Genomic DNA, 24,314 nt, shown 5'->3' with positions numbered 1-24,314 from the left:
GATGGGCCTTATCAGTATATCTCTCCGTACTGGTCTTTTTTTATCTGAGCGTGGGAGCTTCTTTTTGTCTCTTACATACTTTGGGGTCCATGGTGCTTGGGTCCCTCTCTAATCCTCAGACTGAATCTCATTTCTCTCCTGCCAGATCGTTTACAACCCCCATTTATCACGCCTTGCCTGAGTTGCCTCCCTCTGTTCTACTCGGAGCTGGACCCTGATGATAGGAAGTTAATGTCCTGTTGCACTAGAAGATCTCTATGGCTGAGATTTAAACGTGAAGAGCTTCAGAATCATTTTAAGCACACGGTAAAACCAAGAAGTTTCGCAGGAGGACAGGGGTCACCTGTCCAGATAAAACGTAATCTGTGGCATGATGGTAGCCTTGCAGGTTTGGGTTAGGGCATTTGGATTTCAGTAGGATAATGAATTGGTAGATCCCCTTTGTGGTGGTTTACCATATACTATATTACCTGGTGTTGTAGAGAAGCATTTGGCCAAATTCCGGTCAAATTCTTGCGTCTCATCAGGACACAAACACAGGTAGGAGCCTTCATGATTCTCACAGATGGCCTCACCACACACATTACCGAGCAGCTCACACTCATTCACATCTGCAGGCAAGAAAATATGTGTCATTATTGAACTGATCATTTGTTGTTCTACCACAAACAGGAATAGTTCACTCAAAAATGAATCAGTTCATCCGGTTCAATAAAAATAAATGGTTTAAAATGATTCATTTACTTTTCTCGAGTTCATCCTAATGATTCAATGGCAGTGGTTCTTGACATAACAGCTCACTAGAGTGGAAGAATAACTTTTGAATAAAAAATTAAAAAAATACTTTTTTACATGTTTTTGTATGGAGCTGCATAAAAAGTATTTTGTGTTTCACAAAAACAACTAATGAACACAAGTTTGGAATGAAATGAGGGTCATAATAATAAATAATGTTATAATCTCTAGTCTACAGCAATAAATATTATTACAAATATCAGTATAAATAACTAATATTATTGTCATTATTATTTACTAATAAAATAAAAAAAGACTAAAAAATATGCTGAAAAAATAAGACTTTTCTTTTTTGTTAAAATAAGAATTGTTTGTTATCACACACAAAAAGAAAAAGAAAACTATAGAAGCACGAACGACAGTTTCACCAGACCTCTCTAGACTTTTTCACAACCACAAACTTGTGTGAACTAATGAACTCCAAAGCTTGTAAAACATTGGTCATTATCTAGTCATAGTTTATCGTTTCTATAGCTTTGTCCTGATTGGCTCAGAGCCTTATCAAAACGGTGGCTTTTGGGAACCTCATAGAGCAATGACAAATTGTGTGCACAGATGACTTCAGTAAATAAAACAGCCCAATTTTTCTGCCGACTGTCTCTGACAGCTTGAATTTATGACGACCAAAGTAGCACTATAATGCAAGTATCTGCTTCCTGCAACATGGCTCTCTCCTCCTTTCTCTCTCTCTCTCTTCTTCTCAATGCTTCACACATCTGTGACTCTCATTGTCTCGCTTTTATCAATCATCTCAGAGCACCATATACAAAAGGATGCAATAAATCAACTTGTGTGGAGAGTCTTTATGTACAATAGACTCTGAATGTTCTAATGGAGCCATCCTGCCAGACGCGCACACACACGTACACACTCCAGACCCTCTCAGTGATGGTGGGCCAGCTCGTCAATGAGCCTGTAAGTGTTAAATGGTCGTCTGGAGTCAGCAGCAGCGTGGGTGCTGCACCACTAGGAAATGATAAAAAGTTGGAAAAGGATTTCAGTGCCAGAGGAACAATGTAAAAGACAGATACAACCTCATAAGAGCTGATATATACTGGCGGCTTTTCATGCACTCCAGAATAGAGTAGGGTTTGACGGGAACACTTTCTACACCCTAAAGAGTTTTTTTTAATCATGTATGCAGTGCTTTCTGCACTGCTGCTTAATCCACAACGCCACAACAAATAAAATATTTATAAATGAAATAGATGGCTGAACAAACAAACAACACGTCCAGTGTATTCTGATTCACATTCGAATGACTCGTGGTACTTTAAATTATTCACTCAGAAAGACTAACAAACTCAGTTTGAATCAGCCTGACGAATCCTTCTCTGAATCTGTCAGAGCGGCTACCAAATTAACATCTGACTCACTTACTGGACTGCAAACCTTTACTTTCAGTGTCCCACACAAAATGAATCCGTTTTATGTACTTAAGGTTCATGAAACTTGAATCAGTGTCCTGAGCACCAGTAACTCACGGTGCTAACTGCTAAGCTTCAATCCCCAGAGAACGGATGAACTGATATGTTTGCATTTGGACAAAAACATTTGCCAAAATGCATAAATGTAAAACTATTTGTAATTCATTTAAAAATCAATTCAAATGAATGAACAAATCATCACAACTGTAAAATAAATATTTCAAACATTAAATGTATATTATTTATAGGCGTTTATGTGGGTGGGAGAGGAAAACATACTTTCTGTTCAGTTTATTAAGAATTCCGGCAACACAGTGAGAAGCAATTTAATTTTGGCTGCAACAAACGGAATCAGAAATTGACTCAGAATGGCTTTTCCATAATGCTTTAATGATTTTTCCCCCCTCCAAGTACACAAGGATTTAAGAAGTTCAGTCTCTGGAAAGGGATGTGATGTTATCCTTTTGCTTCATTAATACATAGTTCAAGACACAGAAAAAGATGGCTGGCACAGAAGGGCTAATACTGATCTTTAGAAACGTCTACAGATCATATACGTCTGATATGGGATTCTTTTTTTTTTGTTCTTGTTGACTGCATAGGGCAAGAAAAGCTGCCCCGGCAGATGTACAAGCTACAGACACATCGAAATGGGGTGCTCATATGGGTGACGCAGGAATCTTGTTGCCGAGCATTTGGTCACAATATTAGGCCTGCTTGAGATCTTTCTCTGTCTAGGTATGTGGTGGACAAAGGGATGAGAGGGGAAGAGAAAGAATAATGGATGTGGTAAGAAGAGAAACTGAGGAGGGAGAAAGAGAGAGAAGTGGGAAGAAAAGAGGAATGCAGGGCTTGTGTGTATTAGTATGTGTGTGTGTGTGTGTGTGTGTGTGTGTGTATTAGTGTGTGTTACTACTGTGGGAAACCAGAAACTATGGAGGTTGTTTGTGGCCAGTTACATAAGCCAACAAGACAAACAACCTCTGTTCACAGACTGTGAGAGAGAGTGAGTGTGTGGCTCACTGTTTGTTTGCTAGCGCGTGTATGAAAATTCTTGCCTCAAACTAAACACAGACTGAGAACAAGGCAGGGAACAATATACTGTATATAGGGGTGGCGGTATGAATCTCATATTATGATATACGAGTAATACAACATCATGGTTCCATTCAAAAGTTTTTGAAAGAAATTAATTATTTTATTCAGCAAGGATGCATTAAATAATTAATAATGTTACAAAAGATTTAGATTTTAAATAAATGCTATTCTTTTAAGTATCTATTCATACTGAAGAAAAAAAAAATCATGGTTTCTACAAAACATATTAAGCAACTGTCTTCAACGATAATTTTAAGAAATGTTTCTTCAGCACCAAATCAGCATATTAGAATGATTTCTGAAGGATCATGACACTGAAGACTGAAGTATTCACAATATTACTGCTTTTACTTTTTTTGATAAAAATAAAAGCAGTACAAAAGACTTCTTTTACAAGAAGTCACAATACCACAATATAGCTACTATTGCTGGAAATCCACCAAAAATATTTTATACATCAATAAACAAGTGGGACTGCCTATTTTTGGATAATATAATCAATTAAAATAGTCAAGTTTTAAATGAAAGTTATTTAATCTCACTTTGATGACCATCTCATTTATGATTATTCAAATGAATTTTGCATAATACTGTCATACCGCTGAGCCCTACTAGTATAATAAAGCCAAAACTTCCTCTTTCTCCTCTCTTGCCCTCTTTCAGAAGCTGCAAAGAACAGTCAAGATGAAAACATGTGTTAAAATAGCCACCAACTTCAGACCTCTAAACACCACGCCTCAAAAATACATGTGGCTTCATCACTTTAATAGGGCTTGACTCTGTCAGTGTATTAATGTGTCTGTGCGTATGTGGGGGCCACTGATGAGTTTAACCCTGGTCGCTGTGTTTTAAACATTACCGGGGTCTGTGCCGTCCACCCTCAGACTGGAAGAAACTAAAAACTCACATCAATCATGGTTCTAGCAAAGCGTCTGCATCTTTTTTATATTGTCTGAGAGGAAGTGGCAAAAAATCTCAGAAAGTGCTGCCTCGGTTCAAACTCCAGCTCTGGTTTACCTGCCTGTCTTTACAAACAGACCAGACCGTATATCCATTAGTTTGTCTTCAAATTGACAAGATACAGTTTTATACATATTATCAGTGTTGGGGAGTAGTTAACTACAAGTAGCGACGCTACTAACTTAACTACATTTTTCAGTAGCTTGGCAGTAGCTCAGTTGCTTTTTAAACAGTGTAGCTTTTCCAGTAGCTAACTACTTTTTGCAGCAAGTAGCGGTGTAGCGCGAGCAAAAGCTACATTGCGTTTTGTTGTCGAGCCTGCGCGAATCAGCGCGATGCAAGGATATTCTTCTTCTTGTTAGATTACAAACAAATTTTTTGCCATTACCGCCACCTGTTGTTTAATCACGCATCTTGCGGCTAACGGTTCACTGACGTACAGAAGTGGGTTGACACACCCATATTATCCATGATGGAGCAAGACGTGGCGGCAGATTTGGAGGATGGAGAAACAACTAACGTTAATTACCCATGGCCTTATTTGTCCAAGTTCATTTCTCTCAAAGAAACGACAAGTAAAGGTTACACTTTTGTATGCAATCTTTTTAAGAAAATGTTCTTCATGCAATTTACGTTGGATATATATTTTGTTCTTGCAATGTTGTATTTGTTGCAATTTTGCACTTTTGACAAACAGTCTGAGATATTTGAGTGTTGTGTGTAATAAAACAATACTCTTTGAAATCATAATTGTATTGCATTGTTTTAAACACTAAATATTTTACTTAAAACATTCCTCAGACACTTATTCAGTTATTTATAATATACGTTGTTCAAAAAAATCAAAAGTAGTTTCAATGTAGCTAGCTACTTTTTGATAGTAACTTGTAGTGTAGCTAACTACTTTTCCAAAAGGGTAGCTTGACTGTAGTTTAACTACTTTAACTTGCGAGTAGCTTGTAGCTTGTCAAACTACAGTTTCAGAGTAGCTTCCCCAACACTGCATATTATACATATACTAAATATTTTTTTCCACTTAAAAAATAGTTACAACTAAAGAAATTAACAGTATTTTGACAAATATATTTCATGTCGGGATGAAATATATTTGCGCTAATCTTTTTTTCCCTATTGTGATGTACTGTATATCTGGGTGAAATGGCTTCTGTAACAAGAAAAAATGTAGGACGGGACTTCATTTCGTCCTCTGTATTCGATTGGATTGTAGGAGGTTGGGTGTTGCTAACTAAACGGAGGCAGATTGCAGTCAGTTGAGGAGGATATTTAGTCCCACTCTCCACCGAGACAAAAATCATGAAAAGAACAGATGCCGTTTCGAAGGGGAGGGGAGGTTAACGTTTTTAATTAAAGATTACAAGGTCACATGAATTAAAAATAAAATCATAATGATGTGCACAGAGTCAGACAGGGCTTTACAATAACTTTTTTGCTCACCAGCTGTGGCTAGTGGTTTTCCATAGTTACTAATCAGCATTTTCACTGGCCACATTTTGACATCCATAACATGGAGAAAAACTGCTATATAGATATTTTTTATATTATCTCATAATTTGGCAGCAGGTATAATAGGCTGTTGTCACTTTAAGACCTGACGCACAGATCCATTATACTCAGGGGCGGGTCTACGTGGTGGCCAGGGGGGGCACCCATAGATATCATATAAAGGCTAGATGTCTCGTCCGCGCTGCTGGCCAATGGAGCTCGACATCCGCACACGGCGGCCATCTTAAGACAGGATGCTCGTTCACTCATAACATGGTGCATGTACTTTTAAATAACCATAACTTGCTCAATTTTATACCGATTTTCAAACGGTTTGGTTTGTTATAAACGTCAGAGATGTAGCTATTATACTGCATACATATGAATAATTATGTTCAAAATGTTTAAGCATTCAGAATTATAGCCACGTTAATAACGTTTGTAAGAAACCAAACCGTTTGTAAATCCGTCCAGATTTCAGCGAGATAAGAGGATTTGTGTGCGTGCTGCTCACTCACCTTAATTCACAGAGTCCTGTCCTAAGATGGCCGCCGGTGATGCCGGAAGTGACTCCGCCTTAAGACATCTAGCCTTTATATGATATCTATGGGGGCACCGGCCCCCCCTGAAATTCGATTGGCCACCCCAGGTGCCCCCCCTATAAGATGTCTTGTGATTGGTTCATTTTACGGCCAATCAGTTTATAGACTCTACTGAAGTTCGCGATTCAAAGAAGTGCAGCGCCAGAGAAACAACGGTCGCAAGTTGTGAGTAAGTAACCCATCTTAAGTACACAATGATGGCCTAAGACACTAAACGAGCGGTTTGTGTGAGAAAACGAACAGTATTTATATCGTTTTTTACCTCTTGTACACATCCGAGATCACGTCCGGCTCTTTCCGGAGCTTGCGCAGACTAAGCCAGAACGCGCGCACACGTCACACACCAGGAAGCGCGCGCGCCCTCAGATCACTTGGACGTGGTTGTGTAGAGGTAAAAACTATATAAATACTGCTCTTTTTCTCACACAAACCGCTCGTTTCGTGTCTTAGGCCATCAATGTGTACTTACGATGGGGGAATTGTTTAATTTGGACTTCATTGTGCATGCTCTTTGAGATAGTGATCATAGACCTGCATTATGACTGACAGACAAGAACGGTTTGACCTAAAAATATCAAAATTGAAACTACTGCGGAAAAAAAAGACACCTACATCTTGAATGCCCTTAAATATACGTAAGCTAAAACATACCAAAATTTAATTTCAAAGTGAACCATCCCTTTAACTCTGAGTTACTCAGCTTTTTTGTAAATGAGTCTGAAAGAAATGCTGAATGAAACACTGATGTTTTGGCCAAACCATTTGAATTATTACAGTGGGGGGAATTTGTTTTTATTTTATTTTTTTATTATTATTATTTGAAAGAGATTGTGAATAAAACTACTGTATATTGTAATGGCCAAACTAATTAAAAGAAAATTGTTGACATCGTTTCTGCTTCTGGGTTTTTAAAATGGCTCATTATTAAAATTGCTTTTATTTTATAAACTTGTTAGTTTTATGAAAACACAAAAAATAATAAACACTGTCTCTCAAATTTAACTTAATGGATGCAGGGATGACAAAAAACTAAATTAATAAAAAATGTGCTTTATTACTACATTTGTTTACAAGTAACTTTATTCAAGTTAAAAAAATAAAATCAGTAGGATTTACGTAATATAGGCTACTGTAGAATTTAGCTTCTTTTTTTTTTTGGTCACTGGCGGCCACCCCGTTTGGAGGCAGTGCCCCAGCATGGCCCCCCCACTGAAAATGCTCTAGACACGCCCCTGATTATACTGTAACACAAGAATGTCCTTTCTCAACTCTGTTTAAGTTAACTTAAAACGTAAATTACTCTGTTTATGTGAATACTCGCCAAGACCGGCATTTTGACATTATTTTGCGTCTACTTGACTGTGTACAGTAAGTGCAATAAGGCAACGAAAACAAACTCAATATGGCTTTATGTGCACGCACTTTGGGTGTGAGCACAAAATCTGTGGGAATTAGTAAATTTTGCGCGCAATCCCATGCCAAAATTCAAGCCCATGTAACAGCAACAATATTAATCTGGAGCAAATGAAAGTGAGTGAGGAGAGGCGGGTTTGTGTGTCAGCTACATGACGGGAAAATGAGAGAGCGAGAAAGTGCAGCTGGTATCGTGTGTCTATTCTGCGCAAAATGAGTATTGGAAGCGTGAAGATATTTCAGTCTCGATATGCATCAAAAAATCCATAGTTTTGACAACACTACATTGCACTTAGTTTATGCCTTTTTAAAAGACTACAATTAAAAAATGTATATATTATTGTGGCGAGCAGGACAAGGCTGAGGGTCGTTTTTGTTCTTTACTTTCGTTTTTGTATATGTTTATTTATTTATTAAAAGTCTTTAAATGTTCGCCGGTTCCCGCCTCCTTCTTCCCATAACAACTACCTTTGTTACAATTATATATAAACTTCAACCCGCCAAAGTGGCTCGTAGGAGTGACTGCGTTACACCCCACCACTGAAATTCACCCGCATTTGGCAGGTGTTAAACGTCAAGCCATGTGCACAGATAAGTAAATTATAGTAAACACTGCAAGATTCTATAAAAAAAAATATATATAAATATAAGAATGGTCAATTTTGATTTCATGGTGACCTTAAAATGATGTACACTTGACTGAGATGAAGACTTAAGTCTAATTTATGGTCTAAAAAAGCAGTTTTATTCTGCATAAAGGTGGATCCTCTTATTGTTGGTCAGATCATCAAAAAGGTTAAAAATGCCTATATTTCAAAAACTCCACATTAATTGTGCGCTATATAAGTCTTCTGAAGTCACACATTTGCTTTGTGTGAGGAATAGACCAAAATTGAAGCCCATTACTCATTATTTGCTGAAAATTATTCCTTCCTCCGCAGGGTCATGGTTTTGTTTTGTATGTTTTGAGTATGTATAAATAAATAAATCAGTACTGTCTCCCTGTCATTATTGTTATGATTTCCTTGGTTGTTTCCTAGGTAACTCATTAATTAGTAATTTTTGTCATTTCCTTTTGACTAATTAATGATTAATTAGTCATTAATTAGTCATAGAGAGCTCCATTAGCTCATTTTGTCTGCTCCTGTGTATTTAAACCCTGAGTTTCATTCTAGTCCTTGTCCGATCTCATCTAAGTTGCTGTTTCATTTTCTCCAGTGCATCTCCTGCTTGTTAGTAATTAACTCAATTTGTAGTATTCATTTCACTTGTGAAACTTTTACATTTTATTCATGCTGCACACTTTCAAACTTGGTGCTTGAAGATGTGTTGCACCAGGTTTGAGTATGTGAAAGTGTAACATTTTTCTATTTGTGTTTCATGGGAAAAAAGAAAGTCATTTAGTCATTTATGATGACAGAATTTTCATTTTTTTTGGTGAACTATCCCTCAAACAAGAAGCAATGACCTATACCTTAGCTGCTGAGTTTAAGTTAGGTTTCTAGCAGTGATCATTCATTGAAAACTGTCAGTTTTTATGTCTACTTTTATGTCTACTAAATTGTAGAATGAAAATAACAGAAACTAGGAGGGGGAAAAAAACTTACCCACACAGCCCTGTCCATCCTGAGAGTCCTTGAATCCCTGGTCACACTGGCAGCTGAAGGAGCCTATTGTATTCTGACAAGCACCATGACTTCCACAGGTTTTCTCATTCAGAGAACACTCATCTACGTCTAGAACGAGGGAGGGAGGGAAGGACAATAAGACAGAAAGCAGGAGATGTTAGAGCTTTTTGTGTGCTGAACTGGGCCAGAGATGAATGGATGAGAGAAGCTCTAAAATCACATACACTACTAATCAAAAGTTTGGAGTTTTGAAAGAAAAAAACCCTACCAAAGGTGCAATTATTTGATCAAAATACAGTAAAATCAGCAATATTCTGAAATATTATTACATTCTTTCTGAATGGAAGTATTAATTAGGGACAGATTTAGTGGTATAGGGGTATAGGTTTTGGGTGAGTTAAGCTGGGGACACACTAACGACTAGCTGAAACATTCTAAGACTGAACTCAACACACTTTAATACTGTTTCCACTTCTTTTTGAAGTAATCGCCTATAGACGCCTATATATATTTTTACTATAATCAAGCAATAATGTAGACTGTTATTCTTAAATCAGGAATTAAAAAACGAATTGGTTCATTCTGAGCCACAACACTGGGCTATTTTTTTGTTCCGGTTCCAGAGTTACCAGGTTCCGGTAAGAACAAACTATAAAATATTGCTTTATTTATTCTGGAATAGAAGCCCTTTAAATTTTGTTATTTTCATTTTCATTTTATCAGTCTACAGTAAATGTACAAGACTCCCAATACAATTTAACGGGACTGCCAACACTGGAAACTCTGAAAGCATGACTTCAAGCTGTATTTCCTCATCATATTAATATAATTATTATATAATATAATTATTAATATAATATTAATCATAAATTAAAGTGTATACATAAAATAATTTTTTTCACAAATGTCATGTTTGTGATTTTTGTTGTTGTTGGTTCGTTAGACTATTTAAATTAATATATATTCAGAAACAAGTACAGTTACAGTATATAGCCTACATAAGTTCAGTACCATTACATTTTTTTCTGATTAACTTTTATTAGACTCTAGGTCGAACAAAAAAAGGAGTCTAAAAAAAAAACAATTAACTTGCCGAACTTTAAAAAAATAATTAACTTATGAAATATTACAAAAGGCACATAAAAATATGTGTTTGACAAAATTACAAAAATAAGGATGAATGATGTTTGACAGGGAATGTGTCTCCACAGCATAGTCGCCAACGCCAGTCGCAAATATTAAACATCGACTGAGCGCAACTGGGAAAAACTCGGTCCGTTTGAGCATGATCAGTCGTAATGACCAAATTACATTCATAATCGGCCTGACAGTCATGTAGTGTGTTCCTGGCTTTAAGGGATAAGGGAAGGGCCAACAGCGTAATTATAGATGTAATTACAGAAATGAATTGCAGCTGTAATTACATGCAGGTAATATTTTTTAAATGTAAGTACATTGTAAAAACATGTATCTACACAATAAGTGCATTTTATCAAATTATTTATTTAAATGTTAGTACATAGTAGTTAAAGACATCTAATATAAAATGGGACCTATAACAGTTACTAAATTCAACATGGAATGATGGGTCTGATCGGGAACATATTTGCAATACGAGAAAAAGCTACACGAGAAAAAGAAACAACTCTACAAGAATAACAGGTCATAACAAGAATATGGAGATGTGCAGTGCAACAATGCTAGCTGGGTGGAGCATCACGGCTGAAGCTGGTGCCTTTGGGCACTTACCGACGCAGATGCCGTGTTCGCCTCGGGAAAGACCAGGTGGGCAGGGCACCTCACATCGGTAAGAGCCTGGTGTGTTCTGACAGGCCCAAACCCCACAAATAGATGTCCCCAAGTCAGCACACTCATCAATATCTGACAGAAAGCACAACCAACCAATCAGTTTACTAATAAACCAATCAGCAAAAAGCTTCAGGGTGGAGGAAGAAAAAGTGAATTGTTTTACATTCTATAGGTTTTTACCCTGGCACTCATGATTGGTTGGCTCCAGGCGGTAGCCTCCTTCACAGTGGCAGAGATACGACCCCTCAGTGTTTGAACAGGTACCATTTACACATCTGGTGTCATCCACACATTCGTCTACATCTGAAAAAGCCAGCACACACACATTGGTTTTGAGTAGGCCATTTTAAAAGAATATTTCTCGTTGTCTAGACATCCAGCTCAAACGCTTCCTTCTCCCCGTTTTACTGCTGGACGGGGCATTTAAACCAACTCTGGCACCTCACTGGGCCCGGGGAGCATGCACAAACGTCCCACCAGAGGAAAAATAACATTGGCTCATATGTGAAACCCATTAGACACACAATCCCTTTCTTTCTCTCACTCTCTCTTGTGCTGCCAAACACTGGGGCTTTTCGACAAAACTACAGATTAATTTTGCTTAAACATCAGATAAATATCAACACAGCACCGCTGAGAATCAGGACAAACCACAGCAGGATGCATTGATGAGAGAATATGTTTGTGTGTATGTGGGTATGTGGGTATGTGTGTGTGTGTGTGTGTGTGTGTGTGTGTGTGTGTGTGTGTGTGTGTGTGTGTGTGTGTGTGTGTGTGTGTGTGTGTGTGTGTGTGTGTGTGTGTGTGTGTGTACATACCCTCACAGCCAGGCGGATCCCTGGTGGGCTCAAAGCCGATGAAACACACACACAGGAATGAACCCTCTGTGTTCAAACACTCTCCGTTCGGGACGCACAGTTGTGTCTCATCCTCACACTCATCAACATCTATGAGGATGGAGGGATGAAATCAGTGACAGTGTAAGCCTTACATTATGATGTACGGGATACTGCTTTCTATTTTTATAAAAGTAATACATAAAATAGTATGAATTATACAATAATAATACATATTAAAACATTAGTAGTCGTCTACTGTATGTTCCATGTTTAATAAGGGAGTGGTATCCAGTTATTTTCCTGGAAATTAAACTGTTAATTAGATTTTTGAAGCTAATTTAGTGTGAAAATTACAAACTTTTGGCAGTCCACTCAACCAATCTTAAAAAAGAGTTAGAAACCAGGCTTAATGTCGCTTTCCATTGCACTGGAAATAGGAGATCAGGTCATGCGCTTTGCATAATGGGTAACAGTATTCCAAGCATTGAGCTGCCTGCTTAAAAAAAAAAAAAAAAAAAAAAAAAAAAAAAAACACACACACAAACCAGCCTTAGTTGGTTTTCTAGTCATAGCTGGTTTAAAGTTAATCTCCCAGCCTGGCCAAGGTGGTGTTTAGCTTGGCAGCCAGCTGGTCTCCCAGCCTGATCAGCAGACAAATGCCAAAAACCTCTCTAAAACTGATGAGTTTTTTTTTTCAACAGGACACTGCTGTATACTTCACATTTTGGCAAATGTTGTAGCTCATCCATGTGCTGTAAGCACAGAAAATTCACAAAATGCACAGTTTAATACGTAAATGCACACTAGCGCTCAGAAGTTTGGATGTATTAAAATGATCAAAAGTGAAAGTAAAGAGATTTACCCAAAACATTGAATTTCGAATTTTATTAGAATAATCTTAGTTTTCTATTAATTAAATAATCATTAAGCAATGCATCACCGTTCCTACAACAATACTAAGCAGCACCGCTGTTTTCAATAATGATAATAATAAAATAATGTTCCCTGAGCACCAAATCAGCATATTAGAAGGATTTTAGAAGGATCATGTGACACTGAAGACTGGAAAAATGGCAGTTAAAAATTCAGCTTAACCATCACAGGAATAAATAACATTTTAAATATGTTACAATAGAAACCAGTTCTGTTAAGTTGTAATAATTCACAATATTAATGTATATTTGATCACATTAATGCAGCCCTGGTGAATGTGAGAGAATTCTTTCAAAAACATTTTACCAAAACCTTTGAATGGTAGTGTACTACATTCTGCAGAAACAATAAGAGTAGTATAATAATATCCTATTCCAAACACAGCCTCTGTGTTGTATGTGTGAGTTTGTTTGATGGATTGTCTCACCGTGGCAGCTGGTGCCATTGACTTGTCTATATCCCTGTGGGCAATTGCACTGGTAAGAACCCAAGATATTGACACACTGCCCCACACCATCACAGGTCTGAGGTAACTCCAAACATTCATCCACATCTGTAAAAACATCAGAATATCTCAACATCACAAATACAATCAATCACAGCCCATGACATAAACACATGAATACACATCACACACTTTCGTACCGTCACATTGGTCTCCTGCAGACGACAATATAAAGCCGGATTCACAGGTGCAGATAAATGACCCCTCTGTGTTCTGACAGTGACCTTGGGTGCACACGTTGTCATCCTGGCATTCGTCAATGTCTGTGACACACAAAGTTGCTCATTTGCATTTTATCTGAATTATCTGCATTATATCTCATTTGTCATTTTATCATTTTTTGTTTGTAACAGATAAAACCCATGTACACCCATAACCAAGTAAAAGGCTGAGCAATCTGCAAACAAAATAACTTAAGGAAAAGAAGAAAAAAAACACCACCATACTATATGAAACACCTCAAAATAAAATACAAAAAAAAACAAGACTAGACAAAACCAAACAAAAGACATCACAACAAAAAAAGACGACAAAACCAAAACAACCTGAAAAAAATCACTAGAGATGACAGTCACATAGAGACAAACAAAATCTTGCTAAACTGTGAACGGATAGTACCTGTGCAGGCCTTGGCATCAGGAGTGAGCAAGAACCCTTCATCACACGTGCAGATGAAATAGCCCTCCAGATTCAAGCACTGACCATGAGCGCACACTCTTTCATCCAAACACTCATTTATATCTGCACAGAGAAGGTCAAGAACACAATACATCTGAAGAAATACACCTCTGTGGGTCACATTTATAAAGGCTCTCTCATTTGTCAAAAAGTAGCTGTGCTAAACACATTGTATATAAGCAAACAAAAAACTGCTTCTTACCAACACATTGGCCATTTCTCCCTTCGAACCCATCCGGACATGGAGAACACATGAAAGAGCCCAGAGTGTTATAGCAGAGACCAGATGGACACACTCTCCCATCCTGACATTCATCGATATCTACATAGATATAAGAAGAAATAACCAGATTGACTCAAAATCAGTACACGAGTTCATGATATCCATTCAGCAAAGGGTCTGCACGTGCCAGCTGTGAAGGTTTGATAGGAGGGTCTGTTCTAATGGATGGGTGTTATTGCTGTCCTACTGTGAGGAGAACAGGAAATGATCGACTAAAGCTCATTTTGTTCTCCATCTCTCGGTTACACCATTATTAATGAAGTTACTTGAAGAAAACCATCTTAACTGCGAAACCACTCTGATAGCGATGCCATGATGTACGATGGCACCATGCCTGCTTCCTTCTACACATTCAACCATTCATTCACCTTTATTACTGCTTCCAACGGCAGCCAAAGTCACTTCATCTCTACACTGAATGGATGTGTTATAATAAAACAGTTAGAGTGTGAAAACACATCACCTAATCACAACAGCAACAGATTTTTAAAGAGCTTTACATTAGATGAGACAGCTGCATTGTCAGTAACCCAAAAATGTGTGTTCTGGGCATGTTGAGGTGCTCAAATGGGAGAGGTTCGAATCTGGCTTGTGATTCTATTAGTAGTCTGTCATTTAACAAATTGGAGAGACTGAAAAGTAATGAAATGGTCAGTCTCTTGCATAATCAAAGAGTAAAATCTGTAAAAGTAATCTGTCTCATAGGCTAGCTTAGAGCAAACAAACAAACGCCCCCATTCCGTAGCAGTTTCACTAATTCTAGATTGTGGAATAAAAGTGGGACAAATTCCTAAATGGAAAAGTTAAACCAGTTTACTGGAACAGATTACTCGAACAGTTAAACCTGTTAACCAGAGAAACCAATGTGCTGGCCATATCAGTTTAAATGGATGTAATGAGTAACTCTGGGCAAAAGCTTCCGGATGTCTTGTACTCTGGATTTCCTAATATGAGGAGAAGATGTGTTTTCCAAGTACCGTGAACATTTCCTCATCTGCAGCGGCAGCGCTGAGGTATTTGGGTGACTCGGTTGAGGGTACGATAATACCTCTCTTCTTCCTCCACAAACCTCAAAGTGTGTCACAGGGAGGTGGTTTCTACCTCGTCTGCAAACCCTGAAAACCAGCTAATGACACACACACACAGGATGTGTTTGGAGTTGAGAAAGAGCTGTGCCTGTATTTAGAAGACCACATTGCGGTTCAAGACCAAAAGCAGACTTCATATGAGTGCTGATCTGTCTGGATCAAAATAAGAGCCAAGAAAGTGAAGGAGAAAACTGGTAATGGCTCACGAGGAAAGATACAGAGCTCCAAACAGGCCATTTTTTCACTTCTAACATGCCCACAAAATAAATAATAGATACAAAAATTATAATAATAAAAATACAAATAAAAAAAAGAACAGGTGAAGAAATTAAAAAGTAAATATATATGTACCAGTCCGATAGGGCCTATTGTGAACCCTACTTTGACTCAGTTTGTTAGTCCACATGGGTGAGTTTATATGGGACAGAGTATTGTAATTACCGGAGCAGCTGGTGCCCTGCTCGTGAGGCATGAAGCCAGAATCACACGCACACAGGAATCCGCCTGGAGTGTTCTGACAGTGACCATTAGCACACAGACTTGGCCTCTCCGCACACTCGTCGACATCTGTCAGAAATAATCATCAGGTAATCAATGGACCCGTCTTATAATCTATAAAATTATAGACTAAGGCATAGACAAAAAAATTGTGTCTGATGAAGAGAAAAGGAGTAAAATCATTTATAAATATTCATTCTTCCACATAATGACTCCATTTCTACCAAAAAAAATGTGTAGTCACTAAATATTTTCCTGGTTTTGCCTGAAGCTCATTTAATTTGTTTTAGATTATTAGATGTGACGTTATGGTGACCAAGAAGCCTTTTTCATTCAAAAATGATAATTCTGTTCTCATTGTTTACACTTTATTTTGATGGCCCCCTTTGGACATTCTGTTGACTAAAAGTAATGTTGCACCTACAGTACATGTCAACTAACTCTCATTTAGAGTATTAGTAGACTATTAGAGGTAGGGTAAGGAGAATAAGGGGTTAGGGTTAGGATAATAAGTTGACATGTACTTGCAAAGTTAGTAGAATGTCTGTTGGGGGACCATCAAAATAAAGTGTATTAGTAGACAGGATACTAATACACTACTGTGGCAAGCAGCGAGTGTTAATGCATGTCGATAACTGCATGCCGCACCGGTCTCAAACCCCTTACGGACGACTGCCGCATTAAAACATAAAAAAAACACAACATAAATTTCCACGGCCTGGCCCTCTCTCGTCATTAACTGTCTTCGCTCCTCCTTTCATGCTCCCGAAGCTCCACCGTGGGAAACTCGAGACTGGTGCTGCGTGCTGGTAATGCTCATTAACACTTGCGCCACTCGTCCTGCTTGCCACAACTACTAATACTCTTATGAGAGTTAGTTGACATGTAGGTGCAACGTTACTTATAGTCAACAGAATGTCTGAAGGGGATCATCAAGTGAATAAAGTGTTACCTTATAATTTACTCTCATGTCATTGCAAACCTGAATGACCTTCATTTTTCGGTGGAACACAAAAGAAAGTATTGTGAAAAATTTCCTTTTTTCTCTCTTTTTTTTGCCAATGAAGTTTTGTTTTGGACCCCATTGACTTTCATTGTGTGGACAAAAATAGTTACAACATTTTCAAAATACCTTTACAGTTGAATCAGTGACTGACAATATCAAATAGATGTATGATTGATTCATGGATGCATTACATAAGCAAAATAACCACTGTGTTGAATCAAAATTCCAGTTCTTGGTAGTGATAAAAGATAAACTACAGTATCAATATTGTTTATATAGTTTAACCTTTGACCTCTCACCTACACATGTGGTGCCCTCACTGTTTGTTCTATAGCCGTCGTCACAGATGCATGTGTAGCTGTCAGCAGTGTTATAACAGATTCCTGCACCACAAATATCAGGTCTCACTTGACACTCATCAATCTCTATGAAGAGAGAGAGAGAGAGAGAGAGAGAGAGAGAGAGAGAGAGAGAGAGAGAGAGAGAGAGAGAGAGAGAGAGAGAGAGAGAGAGAGAGAGAGAGAGAGAAGAACAAGGTCACTTTCGCATTTTTGCTATCTTCAAAAATGCCCATAGGGAAACAAGAGAGAGAGGTTTCTAGCACTTAAATTTAGTTAGTTTAAGTGTATAATTTATTTATACAAAATAGTATGTATTTTTAATATGGACTATTTATCGGTTATTGGCCATAACATTAATATATGCACTTATAGTATCAGTAAAATTGAGCATCCTAAATATATAGTACATGTATAGGTAGATGAGACTCACCTGCCAGCTGTGTTGGGGAGATGTTCTGACTTTCTCTGGAGGGCAGAATTGCTACTGGAGCAGGTGGTGACACCTTCTCCACCACCTCTGGAGAGTGACAAGGAATGGGGCAACATAAGAAGAGAAAGAAAAGAGATGTAAGACATTCCACAATCCCGATAACATACATGCCATGAACAAGATTTGTTACAAAACAAACAAATCAAAATGGCTTGATCTCTCAATATGATACACAAAAACTGAACATCTGGCACCACAGCAGTTGATCACAGATCAACCCATCGTTGTCATCATCTGGATTTGTTAGTTGAGGCCACTTCTACACATTTGAATTGAATTGCGTAATCTCAATTTAAACAGCACTTCAGAAATCTTTGCATAAACCAGTGGGTTGACTTTAACATTAAAAGAGGTGAAGAGGTCTTTATGGGGATATGCATGTGCAGTACAAGTGGGACTGAGACCTGAGAGGGAAGGCTCCATCCTGATTGTAGATACCCCAGGTGACAGCTGGGCCTGTCCAGGCTGTACTACTGAACTATCAACACTCATGTGGGTAAAAAACTCCTTCAAACAGATAAGAAACGACACACACAGTAATTGACTGATCCACAAAGAGATATACTGTAGCAAATTTATTGGCAACTAAAGCAAAGGGGTAAGCTGCTTCTGCTCTGACTGGATGGGGTGTTAAAGTGGGCAGAGCTGTAAATATCTTAGGCCCTGTCCCAAAATGGCACACTTGATGCACACTCTTTCTAATTTTAAGTTTCATAAAGTTTATCAAGAGCGCTCCCTTGAGACAAGGCCGCACTGATGTAAACTACTATCTCATAGTCTATGCAGAGTTATGTCAACAAAGTGTGGAAATGGACCGCAAGTGCTTAGGGTGGCATTTGGGACAGAGTCAGTTAAGTGGAAGAAAGCCATATGCAATCTCACAGATCTGCAACCATGCCCTCTTCTCTCTCTCTCTCTCTCTCTCTCTCTCTCTCTCTCTCTCTCTCTCTCTCTCTCTCTCACACACACAAAACACATGGAAACCCTCTCGATTTAGTTATAAGAACTGACCCTTAAATTGTAAAAATTGAGGTACTTGCGGAACAAATCAGTTGTTCTTCAGATTGCCACACTGGCAGAACCCTTCAGAAAACCACACAGGACCACCTTTGAAGGATCCTCAAATATTAGTATACATTTCAAGTGTAACAAAACCTGACAGGGTTACTGGTGGAACCATTGACAGACTTTGGAGTTATTGATGGAGCTTGTGTTTTTCATTTTGTTCATTTCTCAGAGAACTACCTTTTTGATAGGGTGCCTAGAGGTTCTTCAAAGGGTTCCTCAAGTGGGGCAGTCTAAGGGACCAAGTACTTTTCATTTTTAAAAATCATATGCTGTTGGGGGGTAAAATGAAATGCTTTTTTTTTTTCACAAACAGACCAGAAACATTCAAATAAGCCTCCTTATCACACCTGAGTCTCAAAGACCAGATTACTCCAATCAAGAGTGTTTTTTACTTTTTATGTCCTTTTGAAATAATTAAACAAATATACACTGCTCACAAAAATTAAAGGAACACTTTTTTTATTTGGGCCTGGCATGAAATCAATTAAACCTGTCTGATAATTTTCTCGTTGGCTAAGCAGCTGAGGGCATCGTTAATCACTTTCAGCTGTATTGGTGTTCATGGACTTAACAACAGGTGCACTACAGTGGCAACAATGAGAAAACCCTCAAAACAGGACTGGTTTTACATGTGGAGGTCATTTCAAGTTTCTCCCTCTTGATCTTTTTTGGCTGGTTTTCCACTCGTGCTGGTTTTGGCTTGAGTAATTATCTCTACTGGCAGTATGAGGCGATTCCTTAACCCTACAGAAGTTGCACAGGTTGTCCAACTTCTCCAGGATGGCACATCCACACGTGCTGCAGCAAGAAGGTTTAATGTATCTCCCAGCACAATCTCCAGAACATGGAGGAGATTTCAGGAGACTGGTGGTTATTCTCAGAGAGCTGGACAGGGCCGTAGAAGGTCCTCAACCCATCAGCAGGACCGATACCTGCTCCTTTGTGCAAGGCGGAACAGGCTGAGCACTGCTCGTGCCCTACAGAATGACCTCCAGAGGGCCACTGGTGTGAATTTCTCTACCCAAACAATCAGGAACAGACTTCATGAAGATGGCCTGAGGGCCCGACGTCCTGTTGTGGGCCCTGTGCTCACTGCCCAGCACCGTGGAGCTCGACTGGCATTTGCTCAAGAACACCAGAATTGGCAAGTCCGCCACTGGCGCCCTGTACTTTTTACAGACGAGAGCAGGTTCACCCTGAGCACCTGTGATAGACGTGAAAGAGTCTGGAGAAGACAAGGAGAACGCTATGCTGCCTGCAACGTCGTTCAACATGACAGGTTTGGTGGTGGGTCAGTGATGGTCTGGGGAGGCATATCCATGGAGGGACGCACAGACCTCTACTGCCTAGGAAATGGTGCTCTGACTGCCATAAGGTATCGAGATGAAATCCTTGAACCCATTGTCAGACCCTACGCTGGTGCAGTAGGTCCTGGTTTCCTCCTAATGCACGACAATGCCCGGCCTCATGTGGCAAGAGTATGCAGGCAGTACCTGGAGGATGAAGGAATTGAAACAATTGAATGGCCTTCACGATCCCCTGACTTAAACCCAATAGAACATCTGTGGGACATTATGTTTCGGTCCATTAGGCGCCGCCAGGTTGCTCCTCAGACTGTACAACAGCTCAGGGATGCCCTCACACAGATCTGGGAGGAAATCATCCGTCGTCTCATTGAGAGCATGCCCCGACGTTGTCAAGCATGCATACAAGCTCGTGGGGGCCACACAAGATACTGAAAAGCATTTTGAGTTGCAGAAATTAAGTTTTTGAAAAAATGGACTAGCCTGCCACATCTTCATTTCACTCTGATTTTAGGGTTTCTACACAATTGAGCCCTCTGTAGGCTGGAAACTTTTATTTCCATTAAAAGACTTGGCATCCTTTTGTTCCTAAGACATTGCCCTGTCGTTATTTGTATAGATATCCAACTTCATTTTGAGATCTGATGTATCTAATGTGGTTGTTTAAAGTGCTCCTTTAATTTTTGTGAGCAGTGTATATTCTCTATCTTTTATAAAATGAAGAGACATTTAGGTGCAAACCAACTAAACACTGTATGTCTAAACCAATTTTGAAAATGTTCTCTAACAGTTTTAGACAACCAAATCATAAAACTTAAACTATAAAATCTTAAAAACTACAACTTAAACCTGAACTTTTAAATGTTATCATTGGCTGGACAAATATGAACATTAAAAACACAGTCACATCAATCATACACAAAGCGAAGGACACATAATGACATACACGCAGAATGCCGAGCGCACAGAGCAGTCATGCAGTAGTGATGACATGATGATGTCATGCTTTGAATGTCTTTTTTGAAAGTTTTTAGCTGCCATTTTGTAGCGCTGCTTTGACGTGTGCGTGAAAGCATCAGCATCAGCATCAGCATCAGCATCAGCTGTGCAGCATATTTAGCAGATTTTTACTGCTTTATAAAACCCAACCTACCTGCCGGGAAACTGTGGGAACTGTACAGCAGACCATTACGTCATATAAAACACAAAAATAAACTGTCACACAAAGCTGTGAAACAAACAGTCATACCATTTATGTGAATTCAATACAGTACTGGCAAATAAAATAAAATAAAATAAAATAAAATATCCACATACTTTTGGTCATGTAGTGTGTAAGAGGGTAAACTTCAGTGGACCAACTTTAGTTGCGACTTTGAAACGGTCTCCCAGCAACAGGACAAAACTTAATAAAGCCCAAGGACAAATTCTTTCTCTCTGAACCTGGCCCACCTCCACCGCACATTTCAGCAGTGCAATGCTTTTATGGGCTGCTTTTGCAGAGAGGCTATAAAAATCTATGCAGTTCATTTTGTGCGAGAGAAGTGAAAGGAGAAAATATGATGTGATGCACTGATCTTCTGGAATCCTTCATCAGCTTTGACATTGGTTTTTGCAAGGTGGAAGCAATACTAATGACTCTCTTCCTCATGCCAAAGAAAGAACAGTTCTGTGTTCACTTTCTATAGGAACAACAGAGGCTTGGCTACATTTTGGATCTCAGTCTTCTCCAAACCAATGCCAAGTCTCATTCAATTGCCTGGTGCCAAGTGTACATGTGATGACATTTAAAAGAGAAGAAAAGAAGGACAGGGAAGAGGGTGAAAGAGTTCTTGCCGGCGTAGCTTTTGTGTGTATGTGTCTCTCCTTCATAAAAGCGCACCCAGGCAGACGTTCATGTAAATAAACTTCTACTCAATTCTGGTAGATTTCCTTAACATATGTTTGTGATATTAAAACAATAACCAATAACAAGGCAAATAAAACATACAAAACCCAATGTCTGCATATTCACAGACATAATTCAGTTGGATAAAGCCCTTTAGAAATAGAGCAGCTTAAAGTAATTCATAGTTTTTGTCCTGTGTGGCTATAACTCACCAGGAAGCTGCCTCTCTGTGATGCCGAAAGCTTCCACAGGCTGCTGTAAGGTGGGGAAGGGCACGGGAGGGTCCACGGGCGCTTGGTGTGTTATGATGGGCTTGCTCTGCCCCTGACCATCTGTCTGGCTGTGCCCATTAGGCGGTTTGGGCTTGTAAATGTACGGTGTGGTGACATGGTATCCCATACCTCCAGGACAAATGTCTTTAAACGCAGCTAAGAGAGAAAGAAAAAAAACACTCACCAACATATTCACAGCACCTGTCCATCCTTCCATCAATCTCTCTATCCTCTTTTGTGCATCCTATCTATCTATCTATCCATCCATCCATCCATCCATCCATCCATCCATCCATCCATCCGCCTGTCCATCCATCCTTCCGTCTATCCATGTATCATCTATCTATCCATCTGTCCGTCCGTTGGTCCGTCTGTCCGTCCGTCTATCTATCCATGTATCATCTATTTATCCATCTGTCTGTCCATCTGTCCACCCATCCATCTATCCATTTGTGCATCCTATCTATCTATCTATCCATCCATCCATCCGTCCGTCCGTCCGTCCGTCCATCCATCCATCCTTCCATCTATCCATGTATAATATGTTTATCCATCTGTTCAATTTTATTTAAATGAACAAGGAGAGTAATTCAGACAAAGCAACACTAAACAACAACAAAAAATAATCAAAACACTTGTCATTTTAAAAATATTAAATAATGCATTGGATATATGGAGACTGCATCATTCTTGTTGCCCAATAACTTGGGTGTAAAGACTTTCCTCACCAACCAATACTGTAAAACAAAATGCTGACACTTAATTTAGTGACTGCTCGAATGCAGGTCTCACAGGAAGGCAAATACAAAAATAATGTAAGATGCATGTATGAAAACGAAATATCTACAGGAGAACTAACAAAAAGAGAGTGATGGCGTGTAAAAGCATCTACGTAGCAGAGCTGTGGAACACACATGCAAACCACAATGAATTGGAGGACAGAGAGGGAATGATACCAGTAGAATAGGTGGGGCTGATAGGGGGCGTGTCTCAGGTAGCTTACCTGTCCCAGGTAGGGGGCAGCGGTCACAATGAGGACCCCAGGCCTTGCCCACACTACAACAGCATAACTGTTTACTCAGCTGACTGGACACAGGGTGTAAGCACTGCTTCCCCGGACTGACAAATCGGAAGCAATCACCCTTCTCCTCGCGAAGAGCAGGTGTTTCGGCTGGTTACCATGGAGATGGAAGGAGGGAGTGAGGGGAGGAGTGTGCACGGTGTATGACACAAACATGGAAGAGAAAGAGAAATAGAGAACAACAGAAGAGAAAAGAGATTCCCTTCACCTTGTGTTCCATCTATGCACAACTACAATGCCATAACAAAAAGACAACTGCTCCAATATAACCACATTAAAACAGAGTGAAGGGACAGAGTATGATCGTGTATGAAAAGTGATACAGTTTTTCAGACACAAGATAGAAAAGAACACAGGACAAGAATACAAACTAACAGTGCAAAGAGGTCAGTTAAGCAGGAAGCATTTAAGTGAGGTTATTTACAATGCTTAGTACATCAGTGGGCACTTGATATAAGACATCTGCTTAAATACATTAAAGATCAAAATTTCATTAATCTAAAATCTATTTAACCCTACCAAGTATCATGGGGTGAAAAACACTCAATATAGCAGAGCATTCTCCATTTCCACATAAGAAAATCATCATCAGAAAAGTGGCAATGGTTTACTGAAAAAATTAGTAAATTAATATATGTATGTATATGAGTAAACACCATTGTTCAAAAGCTTGGGGTTAGTAACAATGTATTTATTTTATTAAGAAAGAATGCATGAAAGTGATCAAAGGTGACAGTAAAGACTTTTACATAGTCAAAAACAAAATAAATGTTCTTTTGAACTTTCTATTCAAAGAATCCTAAGA

The 24,314-nt window shown here is 38.9% G+C and overlaps 1 protein-coding gene across 3 annotated transcripts in view; it reads right to left on the bottom strand.

Moving 5' to 3' along the window:
- ltbp1 (latent transforming growth factor beta binding protein 1) overlaps positions 1-24,314 on the bottom strand; it is an 83,466-nt gene that overhangs the window by 9,913 nt on the left and 49,239 nt on the right. The window contains exons 11-26 of one of the 3 annotated variants that reach the window (XM_084394302.1): positions 23,432-23,599; positions 22,369-22,584; positions 21,422-21,441; positions 18,301-18,403; positions 17,837-17,923; positions 17,365-17,490; positions 16,003-16,128; positions 14,393-14,512; positions 14,131-14,253; positions 13,653-13,775; positions 13,435-13,560; positions 12,054-12,182; positions 11,416-11,538; positions 11,176-11,307; positions 9,406-9,534; positions 471-611 (exon numbers count right to left, since the gene is read on the bottom strand). In XM_084394302.1, the coding sequence (XP_084250428.1) occupies positions 471-611; positions 9,406-9,534; positions 11,176-11,307; positions 11,416-11,538; positions 12,054-12,182; positions 13,435-13,560; positions 13,653-13,775; positions 14,131-14,253; positions 14,393-14,512; positions 16,003-16,128; positions 17,365-17,490; positions 17,837-17,923; positions 18,301-18,403; positions 21,422-21,441; positions 22,369-22,584; positions 23,432-23,599 (1,992 nt within the window). The remainder of the gene's footprint in view (positions 1-470; positions 612-9,405; positions 9,535-11,175; positions 11,308-11,415; positions 11,539-12,053; positions 12,183-13,434; positions 13,561-13,652; positions 13,776-14,130; positions 14,254-14,392; positions 14,513-16,002; positions 16,129-17,364; positions 17,491-17,836; positions 17,924-18,300; positions 18,404-21,421; positions 21,442-22,368; positions 22,585-23,431; positions 23,600-24,314) is intronic. The other 2 variants (XM_084394304.1, XM_084394303.1) reach the window with 2 other exon arrangements.

Source organism: Rutilus rutilus, assembly GCF_951802725.1.
Source record: "Rutilus rutilus genome assembly, chromosome: 21".
Taxonomy (NCBI): domain Eukaryota; kingdom Metazoa; phylum Chordata; class Actinopteri; order Cypriniformes; family Leuciscidae; genus Rutilus; species Rutilus rutilus.
The sequence above is the reverse complement of the archived record's forward strand: the minus strand, read 5'-3'. Positions and strand labels throughout refer to the sequence as shown.